General features: G+C 39.5%; 1 protein-coding gene across 4 annotated transcripts in view; it reads left to right on the top strand.

Moving 5' to 3' along the window:
* bsnb (bassoon (presynaptic cytomatrix protein) b) overlaps positions 1-24556 on the top strand; it is a 263285-nt gene continuing 238729 nt past the window's right edge. For all 4 annotated transcript variants that reach the window (XM_061874322.1, XM_061874321.1, XM_061874320.1 and 1 more), the window contains exon 1: positions 1-303. In XM_061874322.1, coding sequence (XP_061730306.1) covers positions 122-303 — 182 coding nt within the window. In that variant the 5' untranslated portion in view covers positions 1-121. The remainder of the gene's footprint in view (positions 304-24556) is intronic.

Raw genomic sequence — 24556 nt, 5'->3', positions numbered from 1 at the left:
TGTAGGCGATGATGGCGGAAGGGGAGCAGCGCTGACTTTTCTACGAGTTCTTCCTGCGGCCGAAGAACCGTCTACGACACCGTTTCTCTCCCTTCGAAACCCTCTCTCCCTCCCCGACACGATGGGGAACGAGGCGAGCATGGAAGGGGAGGGACCGGCGGGGCAAGGCGGCCCCTGCGCCGTCCCTGCAGCGGGGACTCCGGCTTCCATTTCAGCACCGGCGGACGCTGGACAGCTCGTCAAGCCGAGCAACGGAGCGCCTATCGGGGGAAGCGGCGCTGGAGTCGGCCCGGGGATTAACAGGTAGCCGCTCGAGCGACGACGCTCCGGCCGGAAGCGAGGCGGGTTGACACGGCGGGGTGGCGTGCGTGGAGCGTCGATGTAGCACTACGTGGACATGAACGGATGCTTCATTATTTATTTCATTATCCTTGTTAACACAATTCGCCACCCATATTGACACCGAATTTTTCTTTAAAAATAACAACACAGCTAACACTAGCTAACTCATTTGCTAATCTAACATCACTTGATTGATTTCCACGCCCCTTTTCCACGATGCTTGTGTAACGCAGGCTTCACTACACTATCATGAATGGACGAGCTGCATGCAGGTGAGCCCAGAAAACAATACTACTCATCCATTTCCACCTTGACATCTTTCAGAAAAAAAAACCAGATACAAGTATTTCCGAGAAAACGTCTGCATCATCAAAGTGAGATGACAAATACACAAATCTGATAGCAAGATAATGTCAGCTGATCAGATCAGACTGCACATCATTAGCCAGCGGGGATTGTTTACCAGCACTGCACAGAAAGAAGCAACAATGGTGTCTCCAGCGATACAGGTGCTTGTAACACTATGATTCTGTATCTAATCCTTGTAATATTTGGCCTCGGATTTAATCATGCAGCCCGCTAGAGCAGTGGTTCTCAACCTTTTTTCAGTAATGTACCCCCTGTGAACATTTTTTTAATTCAAGTACCCCCTAATCAGAGCAAAATGATTTTTGGTTGAAAAAAAGAGATAAAGAAGTAAAATACAGCACTATGTCATCAGTTTCCGATTGATTAAATTGTATAACAGTGCAAAATATTGCTCATTTGTAGTGGTCATTCTTGAACTCTTTGGAAAAAAAGATATAAAAATAACTAACAACTTGTTGAACAATAAACGAGTGATTCAATTATAAATAAAGATTTCTACACATAGAAATAGTCATCAACTTAAAGTGCCCTCTTTGGGGATTGTAATAGAAATCCATCTGGATTCATCAACTTCATTCTAAACATTTCTTCACAAAAAAATAAATCTTTAACATCAATATTTAAATGATAAATGGGTTGTACTTGTATAGCGCTTTTCTACCTTCAAGGTACTCAAAGCGCTTTGACACTAGTTCCACATTTACCCATTCACACACACATTCACACACTGATGGGGGAGCTGCCATGCAAGGCGCCAACCAGAACCCATCAGGAGCAAGGGTGAAGTGTCTTGCTCAGGACACAACGGACGTGACGAGGTTGGTTCTAGGTGGGATTTGAACCAGTGACCCTCGGGTTGCGCACGGCCACTCTTCCACTGCGCCACGCCGTCCCTATGGAACAGGTCCACACAAAATCTAGCTGTCAACACTGATAAATGCATTTTTCCCTTATTTTCACAGTTTATGAATTTACATTCATATTTTGTTGAAGTATTATTCAATAAATATATTTATAAAGGATTTTTGAGTTGTTGCTATTTTGAGAATATTTTTTAAAAATCTCACGTACCCCTTGGCGTACCTTCAAGTATCCCCAGGGGTACGCGTACCCCCATTTGAGAACCACTGCGCTAGAGTAACTAAACACAGAATAAAGTTCTGGACTATAAAAGGAAAAATATGCTATGGTCGAGGGGTGGGCGATATGGCCTTTTTTTTAATATCTCGATATTTTTAGACGATGTCACGATACACAATATATATCTCGATATTTTGCCTTAGCCTTGAATTAACACTTGATGCATATAATCACAACAGTATGATGATTCTTTGTGTCTACATTAAAACATTCTTGTTCATACTGCATTATTATAAGATCATTTTGAACTTTCATGCAGAGAAGGAAATCACAACTAAGTAAATTTACCAAACCTGTATTTATTAAACAGTTATTTAGCAGTGGCACAAACATTCATGTCATTTCAAAACAGAAAGTGCAAGATTGTCAGAGACATTTTAAAAGAAGCTATGAGTGCACTTTTGTGCATGATGTCACTAAGATGACATATCAAAAAAACACAAAATTAAAGTGCACTTTTTGTACAGAACGCCACTACAATAGTTTAAAACAAATAAAGTGAACTTTTGTGCATGATGTCACGCAAGATATTTCAATAACTGTCAAACAAACTGAGCTGCATAGGAGAAAATCAAATAGTGTATGTCCTTTGTTCTGTGGTAGGTTCCTGTGGACGTTATCTCCCTCTGTTGTTGACTATTTTTTTCATACGGTGTTGATGTGGAAATGGTTGCCTCGGCATTTAGTTGGTGTGGCACTGAACGGAGATGTTGATATGTGGAGTAAGCACTCTTCATTCTCTAGCAGGTGACTTTTAAAATGATGCTACGTATTAGCAGTAATGTTACTTTTTGTTGCAACGCTTTTGCTCCACACTTGACAAATTACGGCTGTTTGTTCGACATATTCCCACTTAAAGCCAAACCAACGGCAGACGATGGACCCATGCTGTTTTTCTTGGTAATTAATTCTTCCTTCATTTGTTACCAGATTCGCACCTACCATGAATTGATTAACGTGGACCCCGACTTAATCAAGTTGAAAAACTTCTTCGGGTGTTACCATTTAGTGTTCAATTGTATGAATATGTACTGAGCTGTGCAATCTACTAATAAAAGTATCAATCAATCAATCAATCAATCAATCAATCAATTCTCTCGTATTACCACTCGCACCGCTCCGTTAGCACCACAGCTAACTTTACCATGCTGCTACCTAGAGCTGGGCGATATATCCATACAAACGATGCAGGTTTGTTTCTGTGCGATATAGAAAATGACTATATCGTAATATTCGATTATATGTTCTCACACAATTGACTTTAGCTGCGAGCATTACACAACAGGCGTTTCTCACTCCTCCTCATCTCTCCTTCTCACAGAGACGTAAAACAAGCCGCCTTCTTAGATACGTCCCATACGGTTGCGCGTCTAGCGTCATGCGCTCTCGCCTAGAGAGGTAGTAGCATGACTAACGTTAGCTGAGGCAGGTCGTACAAGCAGAGCGGAGCAAATTTGTGACAATACAAGAGAGAGAAGGTGCGAAACTGATTACAAATGGAGGAAAAACAATAAATGCCCAAAATAAAGAGCGGGGGATCCATCATCTGGCGGTGGTTTGGCTTCAAGTGGGAATATATTCAGCACACAACAGCAATATGCAAAGTATGCAGCAGAAGTGTTACTACAAAAAGGTAGCAACACTATTAATTTGTTCTTTCATTTAAAAAGTCACCCGTGAGAGAATGAAGAGTATTTAATAAATACAGTTTTGGTCAATTGACTTATTTGTGATTTTCTTCCCTGCATGAAAGTTTAAATGTAGCATATATGAATGCAGTATGAAGAAGAATGTTTTAATGTAGACACATAGATTCATCATACTGCTGTGATTATTTGCATCTAGTGTTCATTCAAGGCTAAGGCAAAATATCGTAATATATATCGTATATCGCAATAGGGCATAAAAATATTGCGATATTAATAAAAGCCAATATCGCCCAGCCCTACCGCTACCTCTCTGCTCCGGAAGGGTGTATACGTATGTGACGTATGTAAGAAGGTGCGCTTGTTTTACGTCTCTGTGAGAAGGAGAGACAACAAAGAGTGAAAAACGCCTGTAGTGTAATGCCCACAGAGCTGCATATTAGGAAATCAAATAGTGTTCGTCCTTCGCTATGTGGTAGGTTACTACGGACGTTACTGTATATATTGTATATATCGATATATCACCCAGCCCTAACTCGAATATCACAATATAGTCATTTTCCGTATCGCACAGAGACAAACCCTCGATATATCTAGGATATCGATATGTCGCCCAGCCCTACTATGGTCAAATATGGGTTATTTTATTGTGAAAATCCAAACCCGCGCCGACTTCCCTTAAACCATCCATCCATTCATTCATTACCGCTTGTCCCTTTCGGTGGCGCGGGGAGCGCTGGAGCCTATTTCAGCTGCATTCGGGCGGAAGGCGCCGTGCACCTTGGACAAGTCACCCCCATCATCGCAGGATCAACACAGATAGACTGACAACATTCACACTCACATTCACAGACTAGGGCCAATTTAGTGTTGCCAATCAACCTATCCCCAGGTGCATGTCTTTGGAGGTGGTCCAGTCCTTCTCAAATAGTGGGGTGGGCCGCCCTGCGCGTGTGACCTCGGGGGAACATGCTTTTTCTGCTGTACTAGAATATGATGACGCGTATGTAGCACTTCGCTTCACTATAACCCCGGTGGGAGACGAGGAAAGACCAGTGAAGTGTTTACTTTAATGTAAATAAGTTTACAATGTTATGCAGAGGTATAGTTATAACAATTTCCATCCATCCATCCATCTTCTTCCAATTTCATAGACAAAGTATATTATTTATACTCACAGTATGGTTTAAAGTTGTTTTGCGGCTTTATCGGTGTGTTGTGTCATTTGTATTTATTGGGGTGCAGAATATTTTCTTCTTCTTAGGGGGGGTGTAAGAGAACATATTTGAGAAGCACATTAAGAAAGCTCAGATGCCGTGCACTAGGAGGTCGTCACGATATTAGTGATAGGAATAACATGGTCACTACTGCCTAGTTTCTCTTGTTATTTTCTAATTTTACTGTTAGATTTGTATTCTCATTGTTGCTTTTTATTTTTATTGTTATTGTAATATTTTTCAATTTTGTTTCTATTTATACCCCCATTATTTACTTTTTACTTTTTAAATTTGATCTCAAATCTCTTAAACATCTAAGAGTGCGAACACATTTAAAACAAATGTGCTTGTCTGTTGATGGTGTGAAAGCTTCGAATTCTCTAAAGAATGACTTAAAAAGTTGTAAGAATATCTTTGAATTTAAAAAGAGTTACACAAAGAGACACCTGGAATTATATCAAATTGAATTTTGATTTTGATTGGACGTGTCATTGTAAAAATGCTTAAAAGAAAATAAAAAAGAATGTTGGGGTTCGGGTGTTGGTGGAGGGAAGAATTATAAAGTCATCTAAAATAATTTGTGTTAAAAAGGGGTCAGATAAATATAGTAATAATATTATTCCATCTGCTCCTTTCTGATCATGGACATGTATAAGAAACAAAAAAACAATGAAAGTGTCAACTGCACATAGCTTGTATACATGAATTTTCATGAAAGGAATAAAAATAAATGATGATGATGATAATGAATTCTGTACACTGCTGCTGGAATTAACATTTTCCTGAGGGAACTCTCCTGAAGGAATCAATAAAGTACTATCTATCTATCTATCTATCTATCTATCTATCTATATATATATATTTCCATCTATCTATCTATCTATCTATCTGACTATCCATCCATCCATCCATCCATCCATCCATCCATCCATCCATCCATCCATCCATCCATCCACCCATCCATCCATCTATCTATCTATCTAGTACTGAAATTATTAATTGATTAAAATGAGTAATTCCATTAGAAAAAAAGACTGTAACTAACAAAAATGTATATAATCTGGATTGCATGGGTTGCCCGGAACTTTAAATACGCAAATATAGTTTCTGAATGGCAGCTGCGATACAGCGCACATGGTGGTGTGTGGGAGCCGTGTATGGTTGCGCGCTATTTTTCGATATATTAATTATATAAATTTGGCCATGATAAAGTTGTTAATACTATTGTTATATCGCGATAATGCATGCCAATGACACATTTTAAGTGTCCGCCCTGATTTCGGTAGGTTGTTAGTTCAAACCCCTGCCGAGTCATACCAAAGACTTTAAAAATGGGACCCATTACCTCCCTGCTTGACACTCAGCATCAAGCGTTGGAATTGGCGGTTAAATCACTAAATGATTCCCGGGAGCGGCCACCGTTGTTGCTCACTGCTCCCCTCACCTCCCAGGGGGGGATCAAGGGTGATAGGTCAAAGTGCTTTGACACTATTTCCACATTCACCCATTGATGGGGGGAGCTGCCATGAACGGCCCTAACCACAATTCATCAGGAGCAAGGATGAAGTGTCTTGTTCAAGGACAGTACGGACGTGACTAGGGTGGTGGAAGCCGTGGATTGAACCAGGAGCTCTCAGGCTGCTGGCACGCCCGCTTTCCCAACCGAGCCACGCTGTTACAGTACACATGTGGTTGTATTATCGTTTAAATGCCAAATATGTTTGTAATATATTGTGGTATATATTGTTATTGCAAGAGGCTGCAATATACAGTATATGGCAATATGTATTTGTGAATTAAGACACAGTTTCTGCAGTTCCTCAATACTTTAATGGATACATGTTTGTTTTTGTGGCCGCATGCCTGGACGCTCGCTACAGCCTGTGTGATGTAGACTGACTCAGCGGCGGGGCTTGACTCGCTAACCAGTAGGTCTTATTTTTAACGGTCTGTTTTTCTGATGTGGACATCCACTTTTACGCCTTCACAGTATCTTCCTTAGTTAGTCCCGGTGGTTTGAGGACAGGATGTCGATCTCTGTGCAGTACTCTAACGTGGACATCGACTGTCAAACACAGGGGTGTCCGAACTTTTAAATTGGGGCCGCATTGGGCTAAAAATATTTGGCCGGAGGTCTAAAGTAACAATATATGTATATTGTATGCATACATCTCTAGCCCAGTGGTTCTCAAATGGGGGTATGCGTACCCCTGGGGGTACCTGAAGGTATGCCAAGGGGTACGTGAGATTTTAAAAAAATATTCTAAAAATAGCAAAGATTAAAAAAATAATTTTAAATATATTTATTGAATAATACCTAAAAAAATATGAATTTAAGTTTATCAACTGTGAAAAGAAATGCAACAATGCAATTTTCAGTGTTGACAGCTACATTTTTTGCGGACATGTTCTATAAATATTGATGTTAAAGATTTCTTTTTTTGTGAAGAAATGTTTAGAATTAAGTTTATGAATCCAGATGGATCTCTATTACAATCCCCAAATAGGGAACTTTAAGTTGATGATTACTTCTACGTGTAGAAATCTTTATTTATAATTGAATCACTTGTTTATTTTTCAAAAAGTTTTTAGTTATTTTTATATATTTTTTTCCAAATAGTTCAAGAAAGACCACTACAAATGAGCAATATTTTGTACTGTTGCAGTTTAATAAATCAGAAACTGATGACATAGTGCTGTATTTTACTTTTTTATCTCTTTTTTTCAACCAAAAATGCTTTGCTCTGATTAGGGGGTACTTGAATTAAAAAAATGTTCATAGGGGGTACATCACTAAAAAAAGGTTGAGAACCACTGATCTAGCCTATACCTTTATGTGTGTACATATATATATATATATATATATATATATATATATATATATATATATATATATATATATATATATATATATATATATATATATATATATATATATATATATATATATATATATATATATTATATGGGTGTAACAATTGACCTTAACTTCGATTCGATAATTGTGGTTGCCGTAAACAATTCAGGGACGATATTATTTTTATAGAAGCATACAATACGAAACTATACAGTGAGTTGAAATCGATTCAGTAACTTTTTAGCAAAAGAAAAATCAAACACTGCAGGTGAAGTTTCCTGTATTCCTGTTATTTCTTGTAAAGGAATTGTGCATAAATTAATTATGGATACAACCAATCAAGTAAACAACAATTAAAGACCAATGTATTCACATCTTATTTGAATAAAGTGAAACCAACACTTTAGGTCATGGGTGTCCAACTCATTTTAAATCAGGGGCCTCGTGGAGAAAAATCTACTCTCAATTGGGACTGGTAAAATTACAGCACGATAACTTAAAAATAAAGACGACTTCAGATTGTTTTCTTTGTTTAAAAATAGAACAAGCACATTGTGAAAATGTACAAATCATAATGTTGTTTTTTTTTTTACACTTACATGTTGCGGTTTATAGTATTCTATCTTTATTTGTCGTTATTTATATTTTCTCAATAAATTTGGATAATGTTCATCAGTCAACTAATTTTCAATCTATCAAGAAAAAAAAATTATATCAAAATACAATTACAGTATGTTATTTACTTAGTTTGATAATTTTTCTCGACTTCCAAAGACATGCATCTGGAGATAGGTTGATTGGCAACACTAAATTGGTCCTAGTGCGTGAATGTGAGTGTGAATTTTGTCAGTCTATCTGTGTTGGCCCTGTGATGAGGTGGCGACTTGTCCAGGGTGTACCATGCCTTCCGCCCAAATGCAAATGAGATAGGGTCCAGCACCCCCGTCACCCTGAAAGGGACAAGCGGTAGTAAAATGAATGGATGGATGGATGATGTACTAACATCATGTGGTTTATTTAGTACATATGTAGCATAATCTACAAAGATACAAATAATTGTCATTGCGACATCCAGTGGACACATTTAGAACAGTTGTTTCTTTCATTCAAAAGTTTCAGGTTCATTTTTATACTTGGCAAACTCATACCGTGGGCCGGCTAAAACCTGTTCACGGGCCTGATATGTCGGGCCATACGTTTGACACCCCTGCTTTAGGTTGATTTAACAAGAGGAAACACTTTCTGCTCACATTTTAAACTTTCAAACAATTTTCAATAAAAGTACAGTAACCAACATTTCAAGAGTAGATTTACTTCCTAAATAAAGTTCCCAGTCTGTTGTACACCCTTGCATCGCCGATGAAGGACAGCTTTTTAGGTGTGCAGAAGCATCTATGCCCCATCATCCTTGTTGATGATATTGACCCCTGGCTTCCTAATTTCTATAGCGTCCATCGTCCATCTCTTCTATTTATTTGTTTCTCATCAAACGACTTTTCCTTGTTTTCTGGGAGTTGGTGCGTCGATTTACTTGCACCGCTGTCACTGTCATCGTGTCTTCTGTGGTTTAAAGTGGTGTTGCAGCTTTATCATCGGCGTTGTGTCATTTGTATTTATTGTGGCACTTGCAATCGCGCTGTAGCTGTAAGATATGATATTCAAATGCCCGGCAGTGAAGAAGGAGATACACACTCAGACACTTTCTTTACAAGCGGTAACAAACTCAGGGATTCAAACCACACATATATACAAGAGGTGCTGTTTCCCACAACTCACATATAAAAACTGAACACACAGACATCCAAAACTTGTGGGACTTTGTTCCTACTGCCACTCTTGCACACGTCACACACAACAGTACCTCCTCTTAAGGGCACACAGACACATATGTCACAGATATTACAGTACTGTCTTGTGGCGTTTGCGTTTGTTATAATTTTTCTCGACCACTGTATATCAATTATATATTCGCCATTTTTGTTTTGATGACACCACCGATGGGAAAATAGACTTATCGTTGAAAATCTTTTGATTTGCAACTGCTAAACTTCAAGTCTGCCGTTCTTAAATCCAATGTTTTCCTCTTTCTGGGATTGATAAAATTGATTGATTCTCTTCTAAAACAATATTGGATTGATACTTATCTATTGGGAGGAAAACTTGCCGAGATCGCAGTGGTGATCCAACAAGGCCTTCTCTGCTGGCCTAACATAACCAGTGAAGTGAAATTAAGTGAATTATATTTATATCGCACTTTTTCTCTAGTGACTCAAAGCGCTTTACATAGTGAAACCCACTATCTAAGTTACATTTGAACCAGTGTGGGTGGCACTGGGAGCAGGTGGGTAAAGTGTCTTGCCCAAGGACACAACGGCAGTGACTAGGCTGGCGGAAGCGGGGATCGAACCTGTAACCCTCAAGTTTTTGGCACGGCCACTCTACCGGCCGAGCTATACCACCCCAAACCAGAAATCATGATCATAATTAAAGATAAAATACTTTTTTTATTTAATTTCCCTAAATATCTCAAATTATTCATATTCTCTTCATGTCATATTAAGCTCCTTCCAGTGCTATTGTTTTTAGTTTTAGTTTATATCCATTCAGAATTCAGCTAGCTTATGTTGCCATGCTGTACCACATCTGCTAGAGGCCTTCAGAATTAATAATGCGGGCGTCTGTGCACTGTAAGTGAATGGAGACATATAGGTGATAGACAGTTGCCATAGCCAATCAGATCACGAGATTTTGTCAGTAAGGCCTTCGAGATGGCCGTACGTTCAACGTGACATTTACGCGTCCTGTGATTGGATACTATTCAGTACCGTTAGTGGATGAATATGAGAACATATACAGTTGAGAGACAGTTGCGATAGCCAATCAGATCAAAAGTTGTTGACAGTAGTCTATCCAAGTAGCCTGATGTTAACGAGACTGTGATTGGATACACACTTGTCATTCCAAAGTGAGTATCCATTCTAAAGTTTCAATTCAACGAGAAGCAAGGAAGCAGTAGCCAGAACAGGATAGCAGAGAAGGAGAACAAAACGTTGATTAGGTGGCAGATGTATATTTGCAAGGCCATTTTCAAGAAGGATATATAAAGAGAAACTACATCTTGTGAGACGACGTCGGCCAATCCCGGAAGCTAGCTCAGCTGTTCTGGCGATGAAATTGGGAACGGCGTCGAATGGGTCCAACTAATTGTGAGTTCAAATATTTTTTTTTTTCACTTTTAATATGTTTTTTGCAATTTTAATTTTGACAGTATCACGTAAGATATCTTTTAATTGCTGATGCGTTTTAAATGATTTTTAAATCCGCCAGAAAATAATAACAAGTTTTGTACACTGTTGAGGTGTTCGATGCACAGTAGGCGCCAGAAAATAAGTTTTGTACACTGTTGAGGTGATTCGATGCAAAGTAGGGCGTAAATGTGTTTCTGTATAGTATTTCTCCAGCAATGGTCATGTGGTGACATCAATTATGGTATTTTGAGAGGTAATCATTTAAATCGGAAATCACTGAAGGCCTCGGTGGGAAACGCACGGCCCACCAATGCGAGATTGATATACTTGGAATTTAGGACTATAAATCGATATATCGATTAATCGTTACACCCTTTATATACTATTTTAATATAATGGATATATAATTAATATATTTGTATATTAGGAGTATTTGAAAGTTCGACTCCTACCTTGTATACTTCCATGACGACCTACTTAAAGTTTTGTAATCAGTCAATATCAAGCAGCTGAAATCAACAAATACGGATATGTGCGGAAAGTGTTTAGTATTTTTCCCATCATGCACTGCAGGGGATTTAAATGGGTATTATTTTGAACTATGTGCTGTGGTTTGACATTTTTATAAAATCCACAAAGGACTGTGAGCAGGTTGTGTTATGGTATTAGTTTATTTATGCCTGAGTGGGGAGGTTTGTTTGGATATAATCATATACAGGTATATGAATGTTGTGCTGTGTGCACTTCAACATGCCATTCATGGTCATTCACTTGGATTAATAACGTTATCCACAAAATGATTGCAAACACTGTATTTTTTAAATTAAGTTAGAGGCATCCCATGACTAGATTCCTTTTTAAAAATTGTGCCGTCCTGATATCCAAACTGAACAGGGTGACCAGTCGGCCGTTGTTTGGACACCCCTGGTTTGTCTAATACTTATGTTTGATTGTTGGTTAAATGAAGCAGTCACAAAAACAATATAGATACAGAAAAATGCATACGGATATTTTTACAACAAAGTTGCATTTTTGTTGTTTTTCGCTTGATTGCAAATAAGAAGGGGTGTGAGAAGTAAAAGAGGAGCGACGTTCTGATGTTGTCAATGTTCAATGTTTTATCGTTCATAGTTAATATCATTAATCCCACATTATTGTCATATACTTTGTGGGTGTCTCATTCAGTTGAAAATGTTAAACTCCATTCCATTTTTTAAGGCGGTCTGTCATGAAGTTTTTAGCATTCAATCAGACTAGGGCTGCAACTAACGATTAATTTGATAATCTGTCGATTATTACTTCGATTAATCGATTGATAATCGGATAGAAGAGACAAACTACATTTCTATTATTTCCAATACTTTATTTTAAAAACAGCATACTTAGACTTAGACAAACTTTAATGATCCACAAGGGAAATTGTTTTGGCACCATGTCCTTTTGACTTGCCAAATAAAACAAGGCAAGTGTTACAAAAATGTTTTTTTTTTTTATAAAGTAAACCACTGTCATGCACAATAGCAATAATTTCGCTTATGGGAATTTCAAACCTGTCTACTACCTATTCCAACCACTCTGCAATGTTGGATGCTGAATGTCTTTCCTCTAGTGGCGTGGTCGTAAGGCAGATTGACTTTATGTTCCATTCGTCTCCAATGTAGTGGCATGTATTGCCAAGGTGGCTACACTTGTTCACACATCAGTAGTGAGAGCAAATTTGCTCTGGGGTGCTTTTATGTCAGTCTGTACTGCTTGGAATGTCTGCTCGTTCTTCCTCTCCATAAGTTTGGTAAAATGGTTTCACGAGGGAAGAGTGTAGACAGGGTTGAGGACGTGAATCATTTGTCTGAAACCTTCATCCTTAACATTTTCGATGGGAGACAGGTCTGTACTGCAGGCGGGCCAGGAAAGTACCCGCTCTCTTTTACTACGAAACCACGCTGTTGTAACACAGGGCTTGGCATTGTCTTGCTGAAATAAGCAGGGGCGTCCATGATAACGTTGCTTGGATGACAACATATGTTGCTCCAAAACCTATGGACCATTCAGCAATAATGGTGCCTTCACAGATGTGTAAGTTACCCATGCCTTGGGCACTAATACACCCCCATACCATCACAAATGCTGGCTTTTGAACTTTGCGCCTATAACAATCTGGATGGTTATTTTCCTCTTTGTTCCGGAGGACACCACGTCCACAGTTTCCAAATATAATTTGAAATGTGGGCTCGTCAGACCACAGAACACTTTTCCACTTTGCATCAGTCCATCTTAGATGAGCTCAGGCCCAGCGAAGCCAGCGGCATTCCTTGGTGTTGTTGATAAATGGGTTTTGCTTTGCATAGCAAAGTTTTAACTTGCACTTACGGATGTAGCAACCAGCTGTAGTTACTGACAGTGGTTTTATGAAGTGTTCCTGATCCCATGTGGTGATATCCTTTACACACTGATGTCGGTTTTTGATGCAGTACCGCCTAAGGGATCAAAGGTCCGTAATATCATCGCTTGCATGCAGTGATTTCTCCAGATTCTCTGGACCTTTTGATGATTTTACGGCCCGTAGATGGCAAAATCCCTAAATTCCTTCCAATAATAGCTTGTTGAGAAATGTTGTTCTAAAACTGTTCGACAATTTGCTTACAAATTGGTGACCTTCGCTCCATCTTTGTTTGTGAATTACTTAGCATTTCATGGAAGCTGCTTTTATACCCAATCATGGCACCCACCTGTTCCCAATTAGCCTGCGCACTTGTGGGATGTTACAAATAAGTGTTTGATGAGCATTTCTCAACTTTATCAGTATTTATTGCCACCTTTCCCAACTTCTTTGTCACGTGTTGCTGGCATCAAATTCTAAAGTTAATGATTATTTGCAACAACAAAAAAAGTTTATCAGTTTGAACATCAAATATATTTTTTTTGTAGCTTATTTAAATTAATATGAGTTGAAAATGATTTGCAAATCATACTATTCCGTTTATATTTACATCTAAAACAATTTCCCAACTCATATCATACTATTCCACCTTTGCCACCTATCCCAACTTCTTTGTCACGTGTTGCTGGCATCAAATTCTAAAGTTAATGATTATTTGCAACAAAAAAAAAAAGTTTATCAGTTTGAACATCAAATATGTTTTTTTTGTAGCTTATTCAAATGAATATGAGTTGAAAACGATTTGCAAATCATACTATTCCGTTTATATTTACATCTAACACAATTTCCCAACTCATATGGAAACAGAGTTTGTATATATATATATATATATATATATATATATATATATATATATATATATATATATATATGTATATGTGTGTATATATATATATATATATATATATATATATCAATCAATCAATCAATCAATCAATCAATCAATGTTTACTTATATAGCCCTAAATCACTAGTGTCTCAAAGGGCTGCACAAACCACAACACAAACCACTGCGACATCCTCGGTAGGCCCACGTAAGGCCAAGGAAAACTCACACCCAGTGGGACGTCGGTGACAATGATGACTATGAGAACCTTGGAGAGGAGGAAAGCAATGGATGTCGGGCGGGTCTAACATGATACTGTGAAAGTTCAATTCATAATGGATCCAACACGGTCGCGAGAGTCCAGTCCAAAGCAGATCCGACACAGCAGCGAGAGTCCCGTTCACAGCGGAGCCAGCAGGAAAACATCCCAAGCGGAGGCGGATCAGTAGCGCAGAGAAATCCACAGCCGATACACAGGCAAGCACTATATGGCCACCGGATCGGACCGGACCCCCTCCACAAGGGAGAGTGGGACATAGGAGAAAAAGAAAAGAAACGGCAGATCAACTGGTCTAAAAAGGGAGTCTATTTAAAGGCTAGAGTATACAAATGAGTTTTAACGTGAGACTTAAATGCTTCTACTGAGGTGGCATCTCAAACTTTTACCGGGAGGGCATTCCAGAGTACTGGAGCCCGAAATGAAAACGCTCTATAGCCCGCAGACTTTTTTTGGGCTTTGGAAATCACTAATAATTCAGAGTCCTTTGAACGCAGATTTCTTGCCGGGACATATGGTACAATACAATCGGCAAGATAGGATGGAGCTAGACCGTGTAGTATTTTATATGTAAGTAGTAAAACCTTAAAGTCACATCTTAAGTGCACAGGAAGCCAGTGCAGGTGAGCCAGTGCAGGCGTAATGTGATCAAACTTTCTTGTTCTTGTCAAAAGTCTAGTAGCCGCATTTTGTACCAACTGTAATCTTTTAATGCTAGACATAGGGAGACCCGAAAATAATACGTTACAGTAATCGAGGCGAGACGTAACAACCGCATGGATAATGATCTCAGCGTCTTTAGTGGACAAAATGGAGCGAATTTTAGCGATATTACGGAGATGAAAGAAGGCCGTTTTAGTAACGCTTTTAATGTGTGCCTCAAAGGGGAGAGTTGGGTAAAAGATAAACCCAGATTCTTTACCGACTCGCCTTGTTTAATTGTTTGGTTGTCAAATGTTAGAGTTGTATTATTAAATAGAGTTCGGTGTCTAGCAGCACCGATAATCAGCATTTCCGTTTTTTTGGCGTTGAGTTGCAAAAAGTTAGCGGACATCCATTGTTTAATTTCATTAAGACACGCCTCCAGCTGGCTACAATCCGGCGTGTTGGTCAGCTTTAGGGGCATGTAGAGTTGGGTGTCATCAGCATAACAGTGAAAGCTAACACCGTATTTGCGTATGATGTCACCTAGCGGCAGCATGTAGATGCTGAAGAGTGCAGGGCCAAGGACCGAACCCTGGGGAACTCCCCACGTTACCTTAACGTAGTCCGAGGTCACTTTGTTATGGGAGACGCACTGCATCATATCAGTAAGATAAGAGTTAAACCAAGACAGGGCTAAGTCTGACATGCCAATTCGTGTTTTGATACGTTCTAATGAAATATTATGATCGACGGTATCGAAAGCAGCGCTAAGATCGAGGAGCAGCAACATAGATGACGCATCAGAATCCATCGTTAGCAATAGATCATTAGTCATTTTTGCGAGGGCTGTCTCCGTGGAGTGATTTGCCCTGAAACCGGATTGAAAGGTTTCACATAGATTGTTAGACGCTAAGTGTTCATTTAACTGCTCCGCAACAATTTTTTTTGAGGATTTTTGAAATAAAGGGAAGGTGAGACACCGGTCGGTAGTTTACCATGAGGTCAGGATTGAGGTCAGGTCTTTTAAGAAGAGGATGAATAACCGCTTTTTTGAATGCTAGGGGAATAGTGCCCGAGGAAAGTGATAAGTTTATAATATTTAGCACTGATGGACCTAATAATACAAAGAGCTCCTTGATCAGTTTCCCAGGAAGATATATATATATATATATATATATATATATATATATATATATATTATAAACACCGTCACCCAGACACATTCTTTTCTCTCAATGTGGCCCCCGAGTCAAAACAACTGCCAAGAACTGCATTAGAATGTAGAAGCATATTGCAGTCTTGTGGTGAAACACTGCTTTATTATCGCTGTAAAGGCAGCATTTGTGAGGCAGCTTTTATGCCTTATGAAGTGTCCGCTATGTTATTGATGTACCCAATAATAGTTCCAGAAGCACAATAATGGATGCAGTCATATTCCCAGACACAGAGACCTCATAACTAATTCACCTCTTGCAATGAACGTGCAGTCCACCAGCCAAATGGCATTCACAACTCCAAGAAATAAGGCAAAAGGTAGTTATTATTCATGACAATTTGGCAGCACTGAGCAAAGATGTATGGCAACTCCATCCAAAAATATTACATAAGACCCAAGCTTGTACAAGGTGGCATTTTGTTTATTTTAAACTTACACACTTCCAAAATTGTGTTGGATAATTTTAGCCCATAGATGGCTGAGAAACTGTGCAGTGGTGTTAAACACTGGAATATCGCTCTGTTAAGGACACTTATTCTTACGTTGTTGCACTAAAAATTGTTTACGAATAAGTTTGATACCAATATTTTTTGTTTGTCTACATTCTTTGTCTTGTGTCTTCAAATTACAATCACAATGGCAAACAAAATATAAATTAAAGATATAGAAACATTTCAAGTTATCAGTATTGGTGATACTGGTCCTGTATTTACTTGGTATCAGAAATTTCAGTATTGTCCACTGCATTTTTTTTCATCATTCAAATTCCTTATGCAAGACAAAAATGGATCTGTTTTTCTTTTTTTTTATGATTCTAATTTGTAATATACGGCAAGCACGAAGTGGCTAACAATGCAGCTAATGAGCGTGCTAAAAACATCCAAAAACCGCCAACATTACTCAATTAACATGTTGTGACCTTCATATTAACCAAGTATTAACAAAATTGTTATTATAAGCGCTAATGGCGAGCAACTACTTTTAGCGGTGCTGTGATCACAGAGAGGTAAGTAGCTTATGTGGCTATTGACATACTGAGATGCTGCATCGTAAGTCATGCCTCTAACTCAGTGGTTCTTAACCTGGCTTTGATCGAACCCTAGGGGTTCGGTGAGTCGGCCTCAGGGGTTCGGCGGAGGTCAAAACACACACGACTCAACGTGTCAATAAAAACTTCTCCCTATCGGCGTATTACGGATACGGCAACAGCAGAAGTCACACTGATTTGCAGGTGTGTAATTTGTTGTGAGTTTATGCAGTCTAGTGTGAGTTTCGTGTCGGTTTTGTTCTTTGAACAAGGTGATGTTCATGCACGGTTAATTTTGTGCACTATTAATAAAACATGGTAACACTTCAGTATGGGGAACATATTCACCATTAATTATTGTTGTTTATTAACATGCAAATTAGTAACATATTGGCTCTTAACTAGTCATTATTAAGTACTTATTAATGCCTAATTCGGCATGGCCTCATTATAACCCTAACCCTAACCAAATAACTCCAAATTAAGTCTTTGTTACTTAGAATATGTTCCCCTAGTTTCCAACAACCTCTAAATTAAGTCTTCGTTACTTACAATATGTTCTCCATACTAAGGTGTTACCAAAAATACATATTTTTGTCTTGAATTTGAAAAAAAAACACATTTTATTTTTCACTAAGAAGGGTTCGGTGAATGTGCATATGAAACTAACGGGGTTCGGTACCTCCAACAAGGTTAAGAACCACTGCTCTAACTTGTAGAGTAGAAAGTTGTGGCCATAAACCCAGAAGTTGGTAAACTTTGACATTCAACTTATACCTGGAGTTGTTAAGAAATACACCAAAAGATGTTTGTTTTTAACCCACCTTTTTTTTTTTTTTACCTGCATGACGATTATGATTCATTTTTCTTTTAAACAGAATGATTTAAACATCCCATCAATTGGCCAATGAGAACAGACATAGTACTGTAAATGATTGTTTTATTATGTTTGTAGGTTTTATTTCTTGTTTAGCACCTAGCAATACTGCCAATTGCTCGATCTGCTTATCACTCAGCTTTTAAAACTTGTAGCTCATCCTTAGTATATTCAGTTTCAAAAATATAAGGTCCCAAAGTAATCTTTGTTGTCTCTCATGAAGTCTGCTATGAATAGCAATACGTGTGCTACGTTTGTGAAATGAATGTGCCACTGTGTGCTTAAAATGATTAAAATATGTAAATATTACATTTTATTATGGATGTTCCTGTTAATAATATTAAATATATACTTAGTAATGTTTGGATGGTTTTTAGAGCACTTTATAGGTGAAAGAGTGCGACTCCCATAGGCTCCATTGTTAGCTGAATTTCATTTACGTAAATTTACAAGATAGAATGCATAAAAAAGAAAATCATATTTGTGCTTATCTCACATAAGGATTGTGAATGATGGATTGGGCAAAAAAAAAAAAAAACTTTTTGGGAAATTTTGCCTAATCGTTCACAATCCTTTTGAGAAACAAGAAAACAAAAGTTGTTTTTTTGCCTTCTAAGTTGTAAAAAATGTCTTGTTCTAGGTGGCTAGCAATGCATTTAATGGGAGCAATCGTTTGTACCTCTAAATTTCTTTAAAAATGCATTCAATACCCGCCAACATTACATTGTTTATGTTCCGTAACCTGTATAATACCCAAACTGTAGCAACATTGTTATCGTAAGAGCCAACACGGAGGATCTCTTATTCTAATGGAGTAAAAAATCGTCATGCTTTGCTATTAGCAGTAAAAGAGAGCTACGGCTAGAGATAAGCTAGTTTTTGCGTCAGCACCCGAATTGCGTTTGAGTTTGCAATGCACAACACAATGCTGTAGGACACCAATCTGTACTGACTGAAAAACATGAACAAGCATATTACAGTATCTGTAAAGTATTAGCCCACATTTAATGCTTTGTTTGACAGTTTATGTTTGGGCTGGGCGATATGGCCTTTTTTTTAATATTGCAATATTTTTAGGCCATATCGCGATACACGATACATATCTCGATATTTTGCCTTAGCCTTGAATTAAAACTTGATACATATGATCACAGCAGTATGATGATTCTATGTGTCTACATTAAAACATATTTCTTCATACTGCATTAATGTATGCTCATTTTAAACTTTTATGCGGAGAAGGAAATCACAACTAAAAAAATATTTTATTTCATACAGTGTTGATCTGGAAATGTTTCCCTCAGCATTTTGATGGTGTGGGCGTGTGGCACTGAATGGAGATGTTGACATGCGGGGTATGTACTCTTCATTCTTTAGCGGGAGACTTTTCAAATGATGCTAAATATTAGCAGTAAAGCTAATTTTTATAGCAACGCTTTTGCCCCACACTTGACGAATTACGCTTGTCGGTTCGACATATTCCCACTTGAAGCCACCAGACGATGGACTCCCTGCTGTTTTTCTTGGGAATCAATTCTTCCTTCATTTGTTACCAGATTTGCATATTCTTTCTCTTGTATTACCACTCGCACGGCTCTGCTAGCATCACAGCTATCATTACCCTTACTGCCACCTCTCTTCTCCGCGAGGGCGTATACGTATGTGACGTATGACGTGACAGTATGTGACGTGTGTAAGAAGGTGCGCTTGCTGTCTGTGAGAAGTAGGGACAGGAAAGAGTGGGAAGAGCATGCAGTGTAATGCCAGCAGGTAAAAGCAACTGCGTGAGAATGTATACAAGAATATCACGATATAGTCATTTTCTATATCGCACAGAGACAAACCCGCGATATGTCGAGTATATCGATATATCGCCCAGCCCAAGTTTATGTACTGTAGTTGTAATAACACGCGTGATGTGCTGCATGTACAAACCACGTTTCCATATGAGTTGGGAATTTGTGTTAGATGTAAATAAAAATGTAATACAATGATTTGCAAATAATTTTCAACTCATATTCAGTTGAAGATGCTACAAAGACAACATATTTAATGTTCAAACTGATAAACATTTATTTTTTTGGCAAATAATTATTAACTTTAGAATTTGATGCCAGCAACACTTGACAAAGAAGTTGGGAAAGGTGGCAATAAATACTGATAAAGTTGAGGAATACTCATCAAACACTTGTATGGAACATTCCACAGGTGTGCAGGCTAATTGGTAACAGTTGGGTGCCATGGTTGGGTATAAAAGCAGCTTCCATGAAATGCTATGTAATTCACAAACGAGAATGGGGTGAGGGTCACCACTTTGTAAGCAAATTGTCGAACAGTTTTAGAACAACATTTCTCAACGAGCTATTGCAAGGAATTTAGGGATTTTACCATCTACGGTCCGTAAAATCATCAAAAGTTTCAGAGAATCTGGAGAAATCACTGCACGTAGGCGATTATATTACGGACCTTTGATACCTCAGGCGGTTCTGCAACAAAAACCAACATCAGTGTGTAAAGGATATCACCACATGGGCTCAGGAACACTTCATAGAACCACTGTCAGTAACAACAGTTGGTCGCTACATCTGTAAGTGCAAATTAAAACTCTACAATGCAAAGCCAAACCCATTTATCAACAACACCCTGAAGCGCTGCCAGCTTCGCTGGGCCCCAGCTCATCTAAAATGGACTGATGCAAAGTGGAAAAGTGTTCTGTGGTCTGACGAGTCCACATTTCAAATTATATTTGGAAAAAGAGGACGTGGTGTCCTCCAGAACAAAGAGGAAAATAACCATTCGGATTGTTATAGGCGCAAAGTTCAAAAGCCAGCATCTGTGATGGTATGGGGGTGCATTAGTGTCCAAGGCATGGGTAACTTACACATCTGTGAAGGCACCATTAATGCTGAAAGGTCCATACAGGTTTTGGAGCAACGTATGTTGTCATCCAAGCAACGTGATCATGGACGCCCCTGCTTATTTCAGCAAGACAATATCAAGCCACGTGTTACAGCAGCGTGGCTTCGTAGTAAAAGAGTGCGGGTACTTTCCTGGCCCGCCTGCAGTCCAGACCTGTCTCCCATTGAAAATGTGTGGCGCATTATGAAGCGTAAAATACGACAGCGGAGACCCCGGACTGTTGAACGACTGAAGCGCTATATAAAACAAGAATGGGAAAGAATTCCACTCTCAAAGCTTCAACAATTAGTTTCCTCAGTTTCCAAACGTTTATTGAGTGTTGTTAAAAGAAAAGGTGATGTAACACAGTGGTGAAAATGCCTTTTCTCAACTACTTTGGCACGTGTTGCAGCCATGAAATTCTAAGTTAATTATTATTTGCAAAAAAAAATAAAGTTTATGAGTTTAAACATCAAATATCTTGTCTTTGTATTGCATTCAGTTGAATATGGGTTGAAAAAGATTTGAAAATCATTGTATTCCGTTTATACCGGGCTTCACGGTGGAAGAGGGGTTAGTGCGTCTGCCTCACAATACGAAGGTCCTGAGTAGTCAGGGTTCAATCCCGGGCTCGGGATCTTTCTGTGTGGCGTTTGCATGTCCTCCCCATGAATGCGTGGGTTCCCTCCGGGTACTCCGGCTTCCTCCCACTCCCAAAGACATGCACCTGGAGATAGGTTGATTGGGAAGACTAAAAAAAAGTGGCCCTAGTGTGTGAATGTGAGTGTGAATGTTGTCTGCTATCTGTGTTGGCCCTGTGATGAGGTAGCGACTTGTCCAGGGTGTACCCCGCCTTCCGCCCGATTGTAGCTGAGATAGGCACCAGTGCCCCCCGCGACCCCAAAGGGAATAAGCGGTAGAAAATGGATGGATGGATAGATGGATGTATTCCGTTTATATTTACATCCAACACAATTTCCCAACTCATGGAAATGGGGTTTTTATAATGACAATATTAAAGTGACTCACTCAATGGGCAGTTGTGCGTTTGGTCCAGCTGGTCGGGGATGTTTTTTTCTTCTTCTTTTAGGTAAGCACTCCATTTATGTCCAAATAGCTTGACTTCAAGTTCCACATTTACAGCATCTGTCACGACCAGAATTGGACTCTGAACACAGGCGCAGGATTCCAGAAGCAGTTCTTTATCAATGACAAGGGAAGGGATCCAAAACTGGAGAAACAAAGCAGGCTATTAAACAGATTTAACTTGACCACCAAATTTACAAAACTATTAACAGACTCAAAATGCTCCAGCTACGGAGGGAAAAAGGTTCCAAGAAATAAAACTACCAAATACAACAAAAAGCACTCCAATGAAGGCGATGCTATGAAACTAACCTAAAGTTACAAACCACACAGGATTCAAGGTAGCACAACAACGTGGCTATGGCTGTGACTGTGGCAAAGAAACACGAGGCAAGGACAATCGATCAGGACAAACGATGACAATCGAGAAAGGGCAAGTGATCTGAAACGAGAGGGAGAGTTAGCTTTTCAAAATAAAACAGGAAGGGACTAGACAACCTGAAACCAAACAACACCCAAACAGGACTTCACCAAGGTGTGACAGCATCAAAGTCACGCCAACCTCACTCTCTCGGCTTCCGTCTGCGCCAACGTTTCAGCCTCTCTCCCTGCTTGCTTCTAGAAGCAGTAGTTCATCCTCTGTATATTCCGGTGTAAAAAAATGAGGGTGCGAATCCCCATTTGTCCAAAAATAGTCATCTTCGTTCTTGTTACCGAGTCTGCCACGATTAGAAAACACTCACGGTTGTTTCTTGAAGTCGGAAGTGTGCTGCTATGGAAATGGAAATAAATGTGCCAATTCTTAAAATGACCAAAATAAGGTGAATATTTTATATTTTACATATTGTTATGAACGTGTCTGCACGGTGCATCAGGGCTTAATGCATGTGCCTGGGTTCAATCCCGGGCTCGGGATCTTTCTGTGTGGAGTTTGCATGTTCTCCCTGTGACTGCGTGGGTTCCCTCTGGGTACTCAGGCTTCCTCCCACCGCCAAAAACATGCACCTGGAGATAGGTTGATTGGCTACACTAAATTGGCCCTAGTGTGTGAATGTGAGTGTGAATGTTGTCCGTCTATCTTTGTTGGCCCTGCGATGGGGTAGTGACTTGTCCAGGGTGTATCTCGCCGAATGCAGCTGAGATAGGCTCCAGCAACCCCCCGCGACCCCGAACGGGACAAGCGGTAGAAAATGGATGGATGGATGGGTGTCTGTTACTACATTATATATAGACTTGCAGTGTGTATAAAAAACACTGATGGAGGGTTTTGAAGTTCATTTAGAGCAGTGGTGTCAAACTCAAATACAGAGCTGGCCAAAATTTAAAACTGAACTTAACCCTTTAATAGGGACTCAAACAAGTTTTGCGTTGAATATTGACCAAGCAAGGCTTATATAACTTTATAGTGACATGCAAAATCCAGTTTCAAATAATATTAATTAAAAAATATCAATGGCATATCAAATTAAATAAAAACACAAAATTAAGGCCTTTTTTCAGCGGCGGGTTTGAGTTGGGGTGGGGTTTGGTGGTAGCGGGGATGTATATTGTAGCGTCCCGGAAGAGTTAGTGATGCAAGGGGTTCTGGGTATTTGTCCGGTTGTGTTTATGTTGTGTTACAGTGCGGATGTTCTCCCGAAATGTGTTTGTCATTATTGTTTGCTGTGGGTTCACAGTGTGGCGCATATTTGTAACAGTGTTAACCTTGTTCATACGGCCACCCTCAGTGTGACCTGTATGGCTGTTGACCAAGTAGGCTTTGCATACACTTGTGTGTGTGTATGAGCCGCATACATTATGTGAGTGGGCTGGCACGCTGTTTTTATGGAAGAAAAGCGGACGTGGCGACATGTAGAGAACGCCAAAAGCAGTGCTTTTACGGCCCGCCCCCAGTATTATTGTCCGGGTGGAAATCGGGAGAAATTCGGGAGGAGCACTGATCTTCGGAAGTCTCTCAGGAAAATTGGGAGGGTTGACGAGTATCAATCAATGTTTACTTTTATAGCCCTAAATCACTAGTGTCTCAAAGGGCTGCACAAACCACCACGACATCCTCGGTAGGCCCACATAAGGGCAAGGAAAACTCACACCCAGTGGGACATCGGTGACAATAATGATCCAGTGGGACGTCTGTGACAATAATGACTATGAGAACCTTAGAGAGGAGGAAAGCAATGGATGTCGAGCGGGTCTAACATGATACTGTGAAAGTTCAATCCACAATGGATCCAACACAGTCGCGAGAGTCCAGTCCAAAGCGGATCCAACACAGCAGCGAGAGTCCCGTTCACAGCGGAGCCAGCAGGAAACCATCCCAAGCGGAGGCGGATCAGCAGCGCAGAGATGTCCCCAGCCGATACACAGGCAAGCAGTACATGGCCACCGGATCGGACTGGACCCCCTCCACAGGGGAGAGTGGGACATAGAAGAAAAAGAAAAGAAACAGCA

Source organism: Nerophis ophidion, linkage group LG16, assembly GCF_033978795.1.
Source record: "Nerophis ophidion isolate RoL-2023_Sa linkage group LG16, RoL_Noph_v1.0, whole genome shotgun sequence".
Classification (NCBI taxonomy): domain Eukaryota; kingdom Metazoa; phylum Chordata; class Actinopteri; order Syngnathiformes; family Syngnathidae; genus Nerophis; species Nerophis ophidion.
This window is presented reverse-complemented; position numbering and strand designations above follow the sequence as displayed.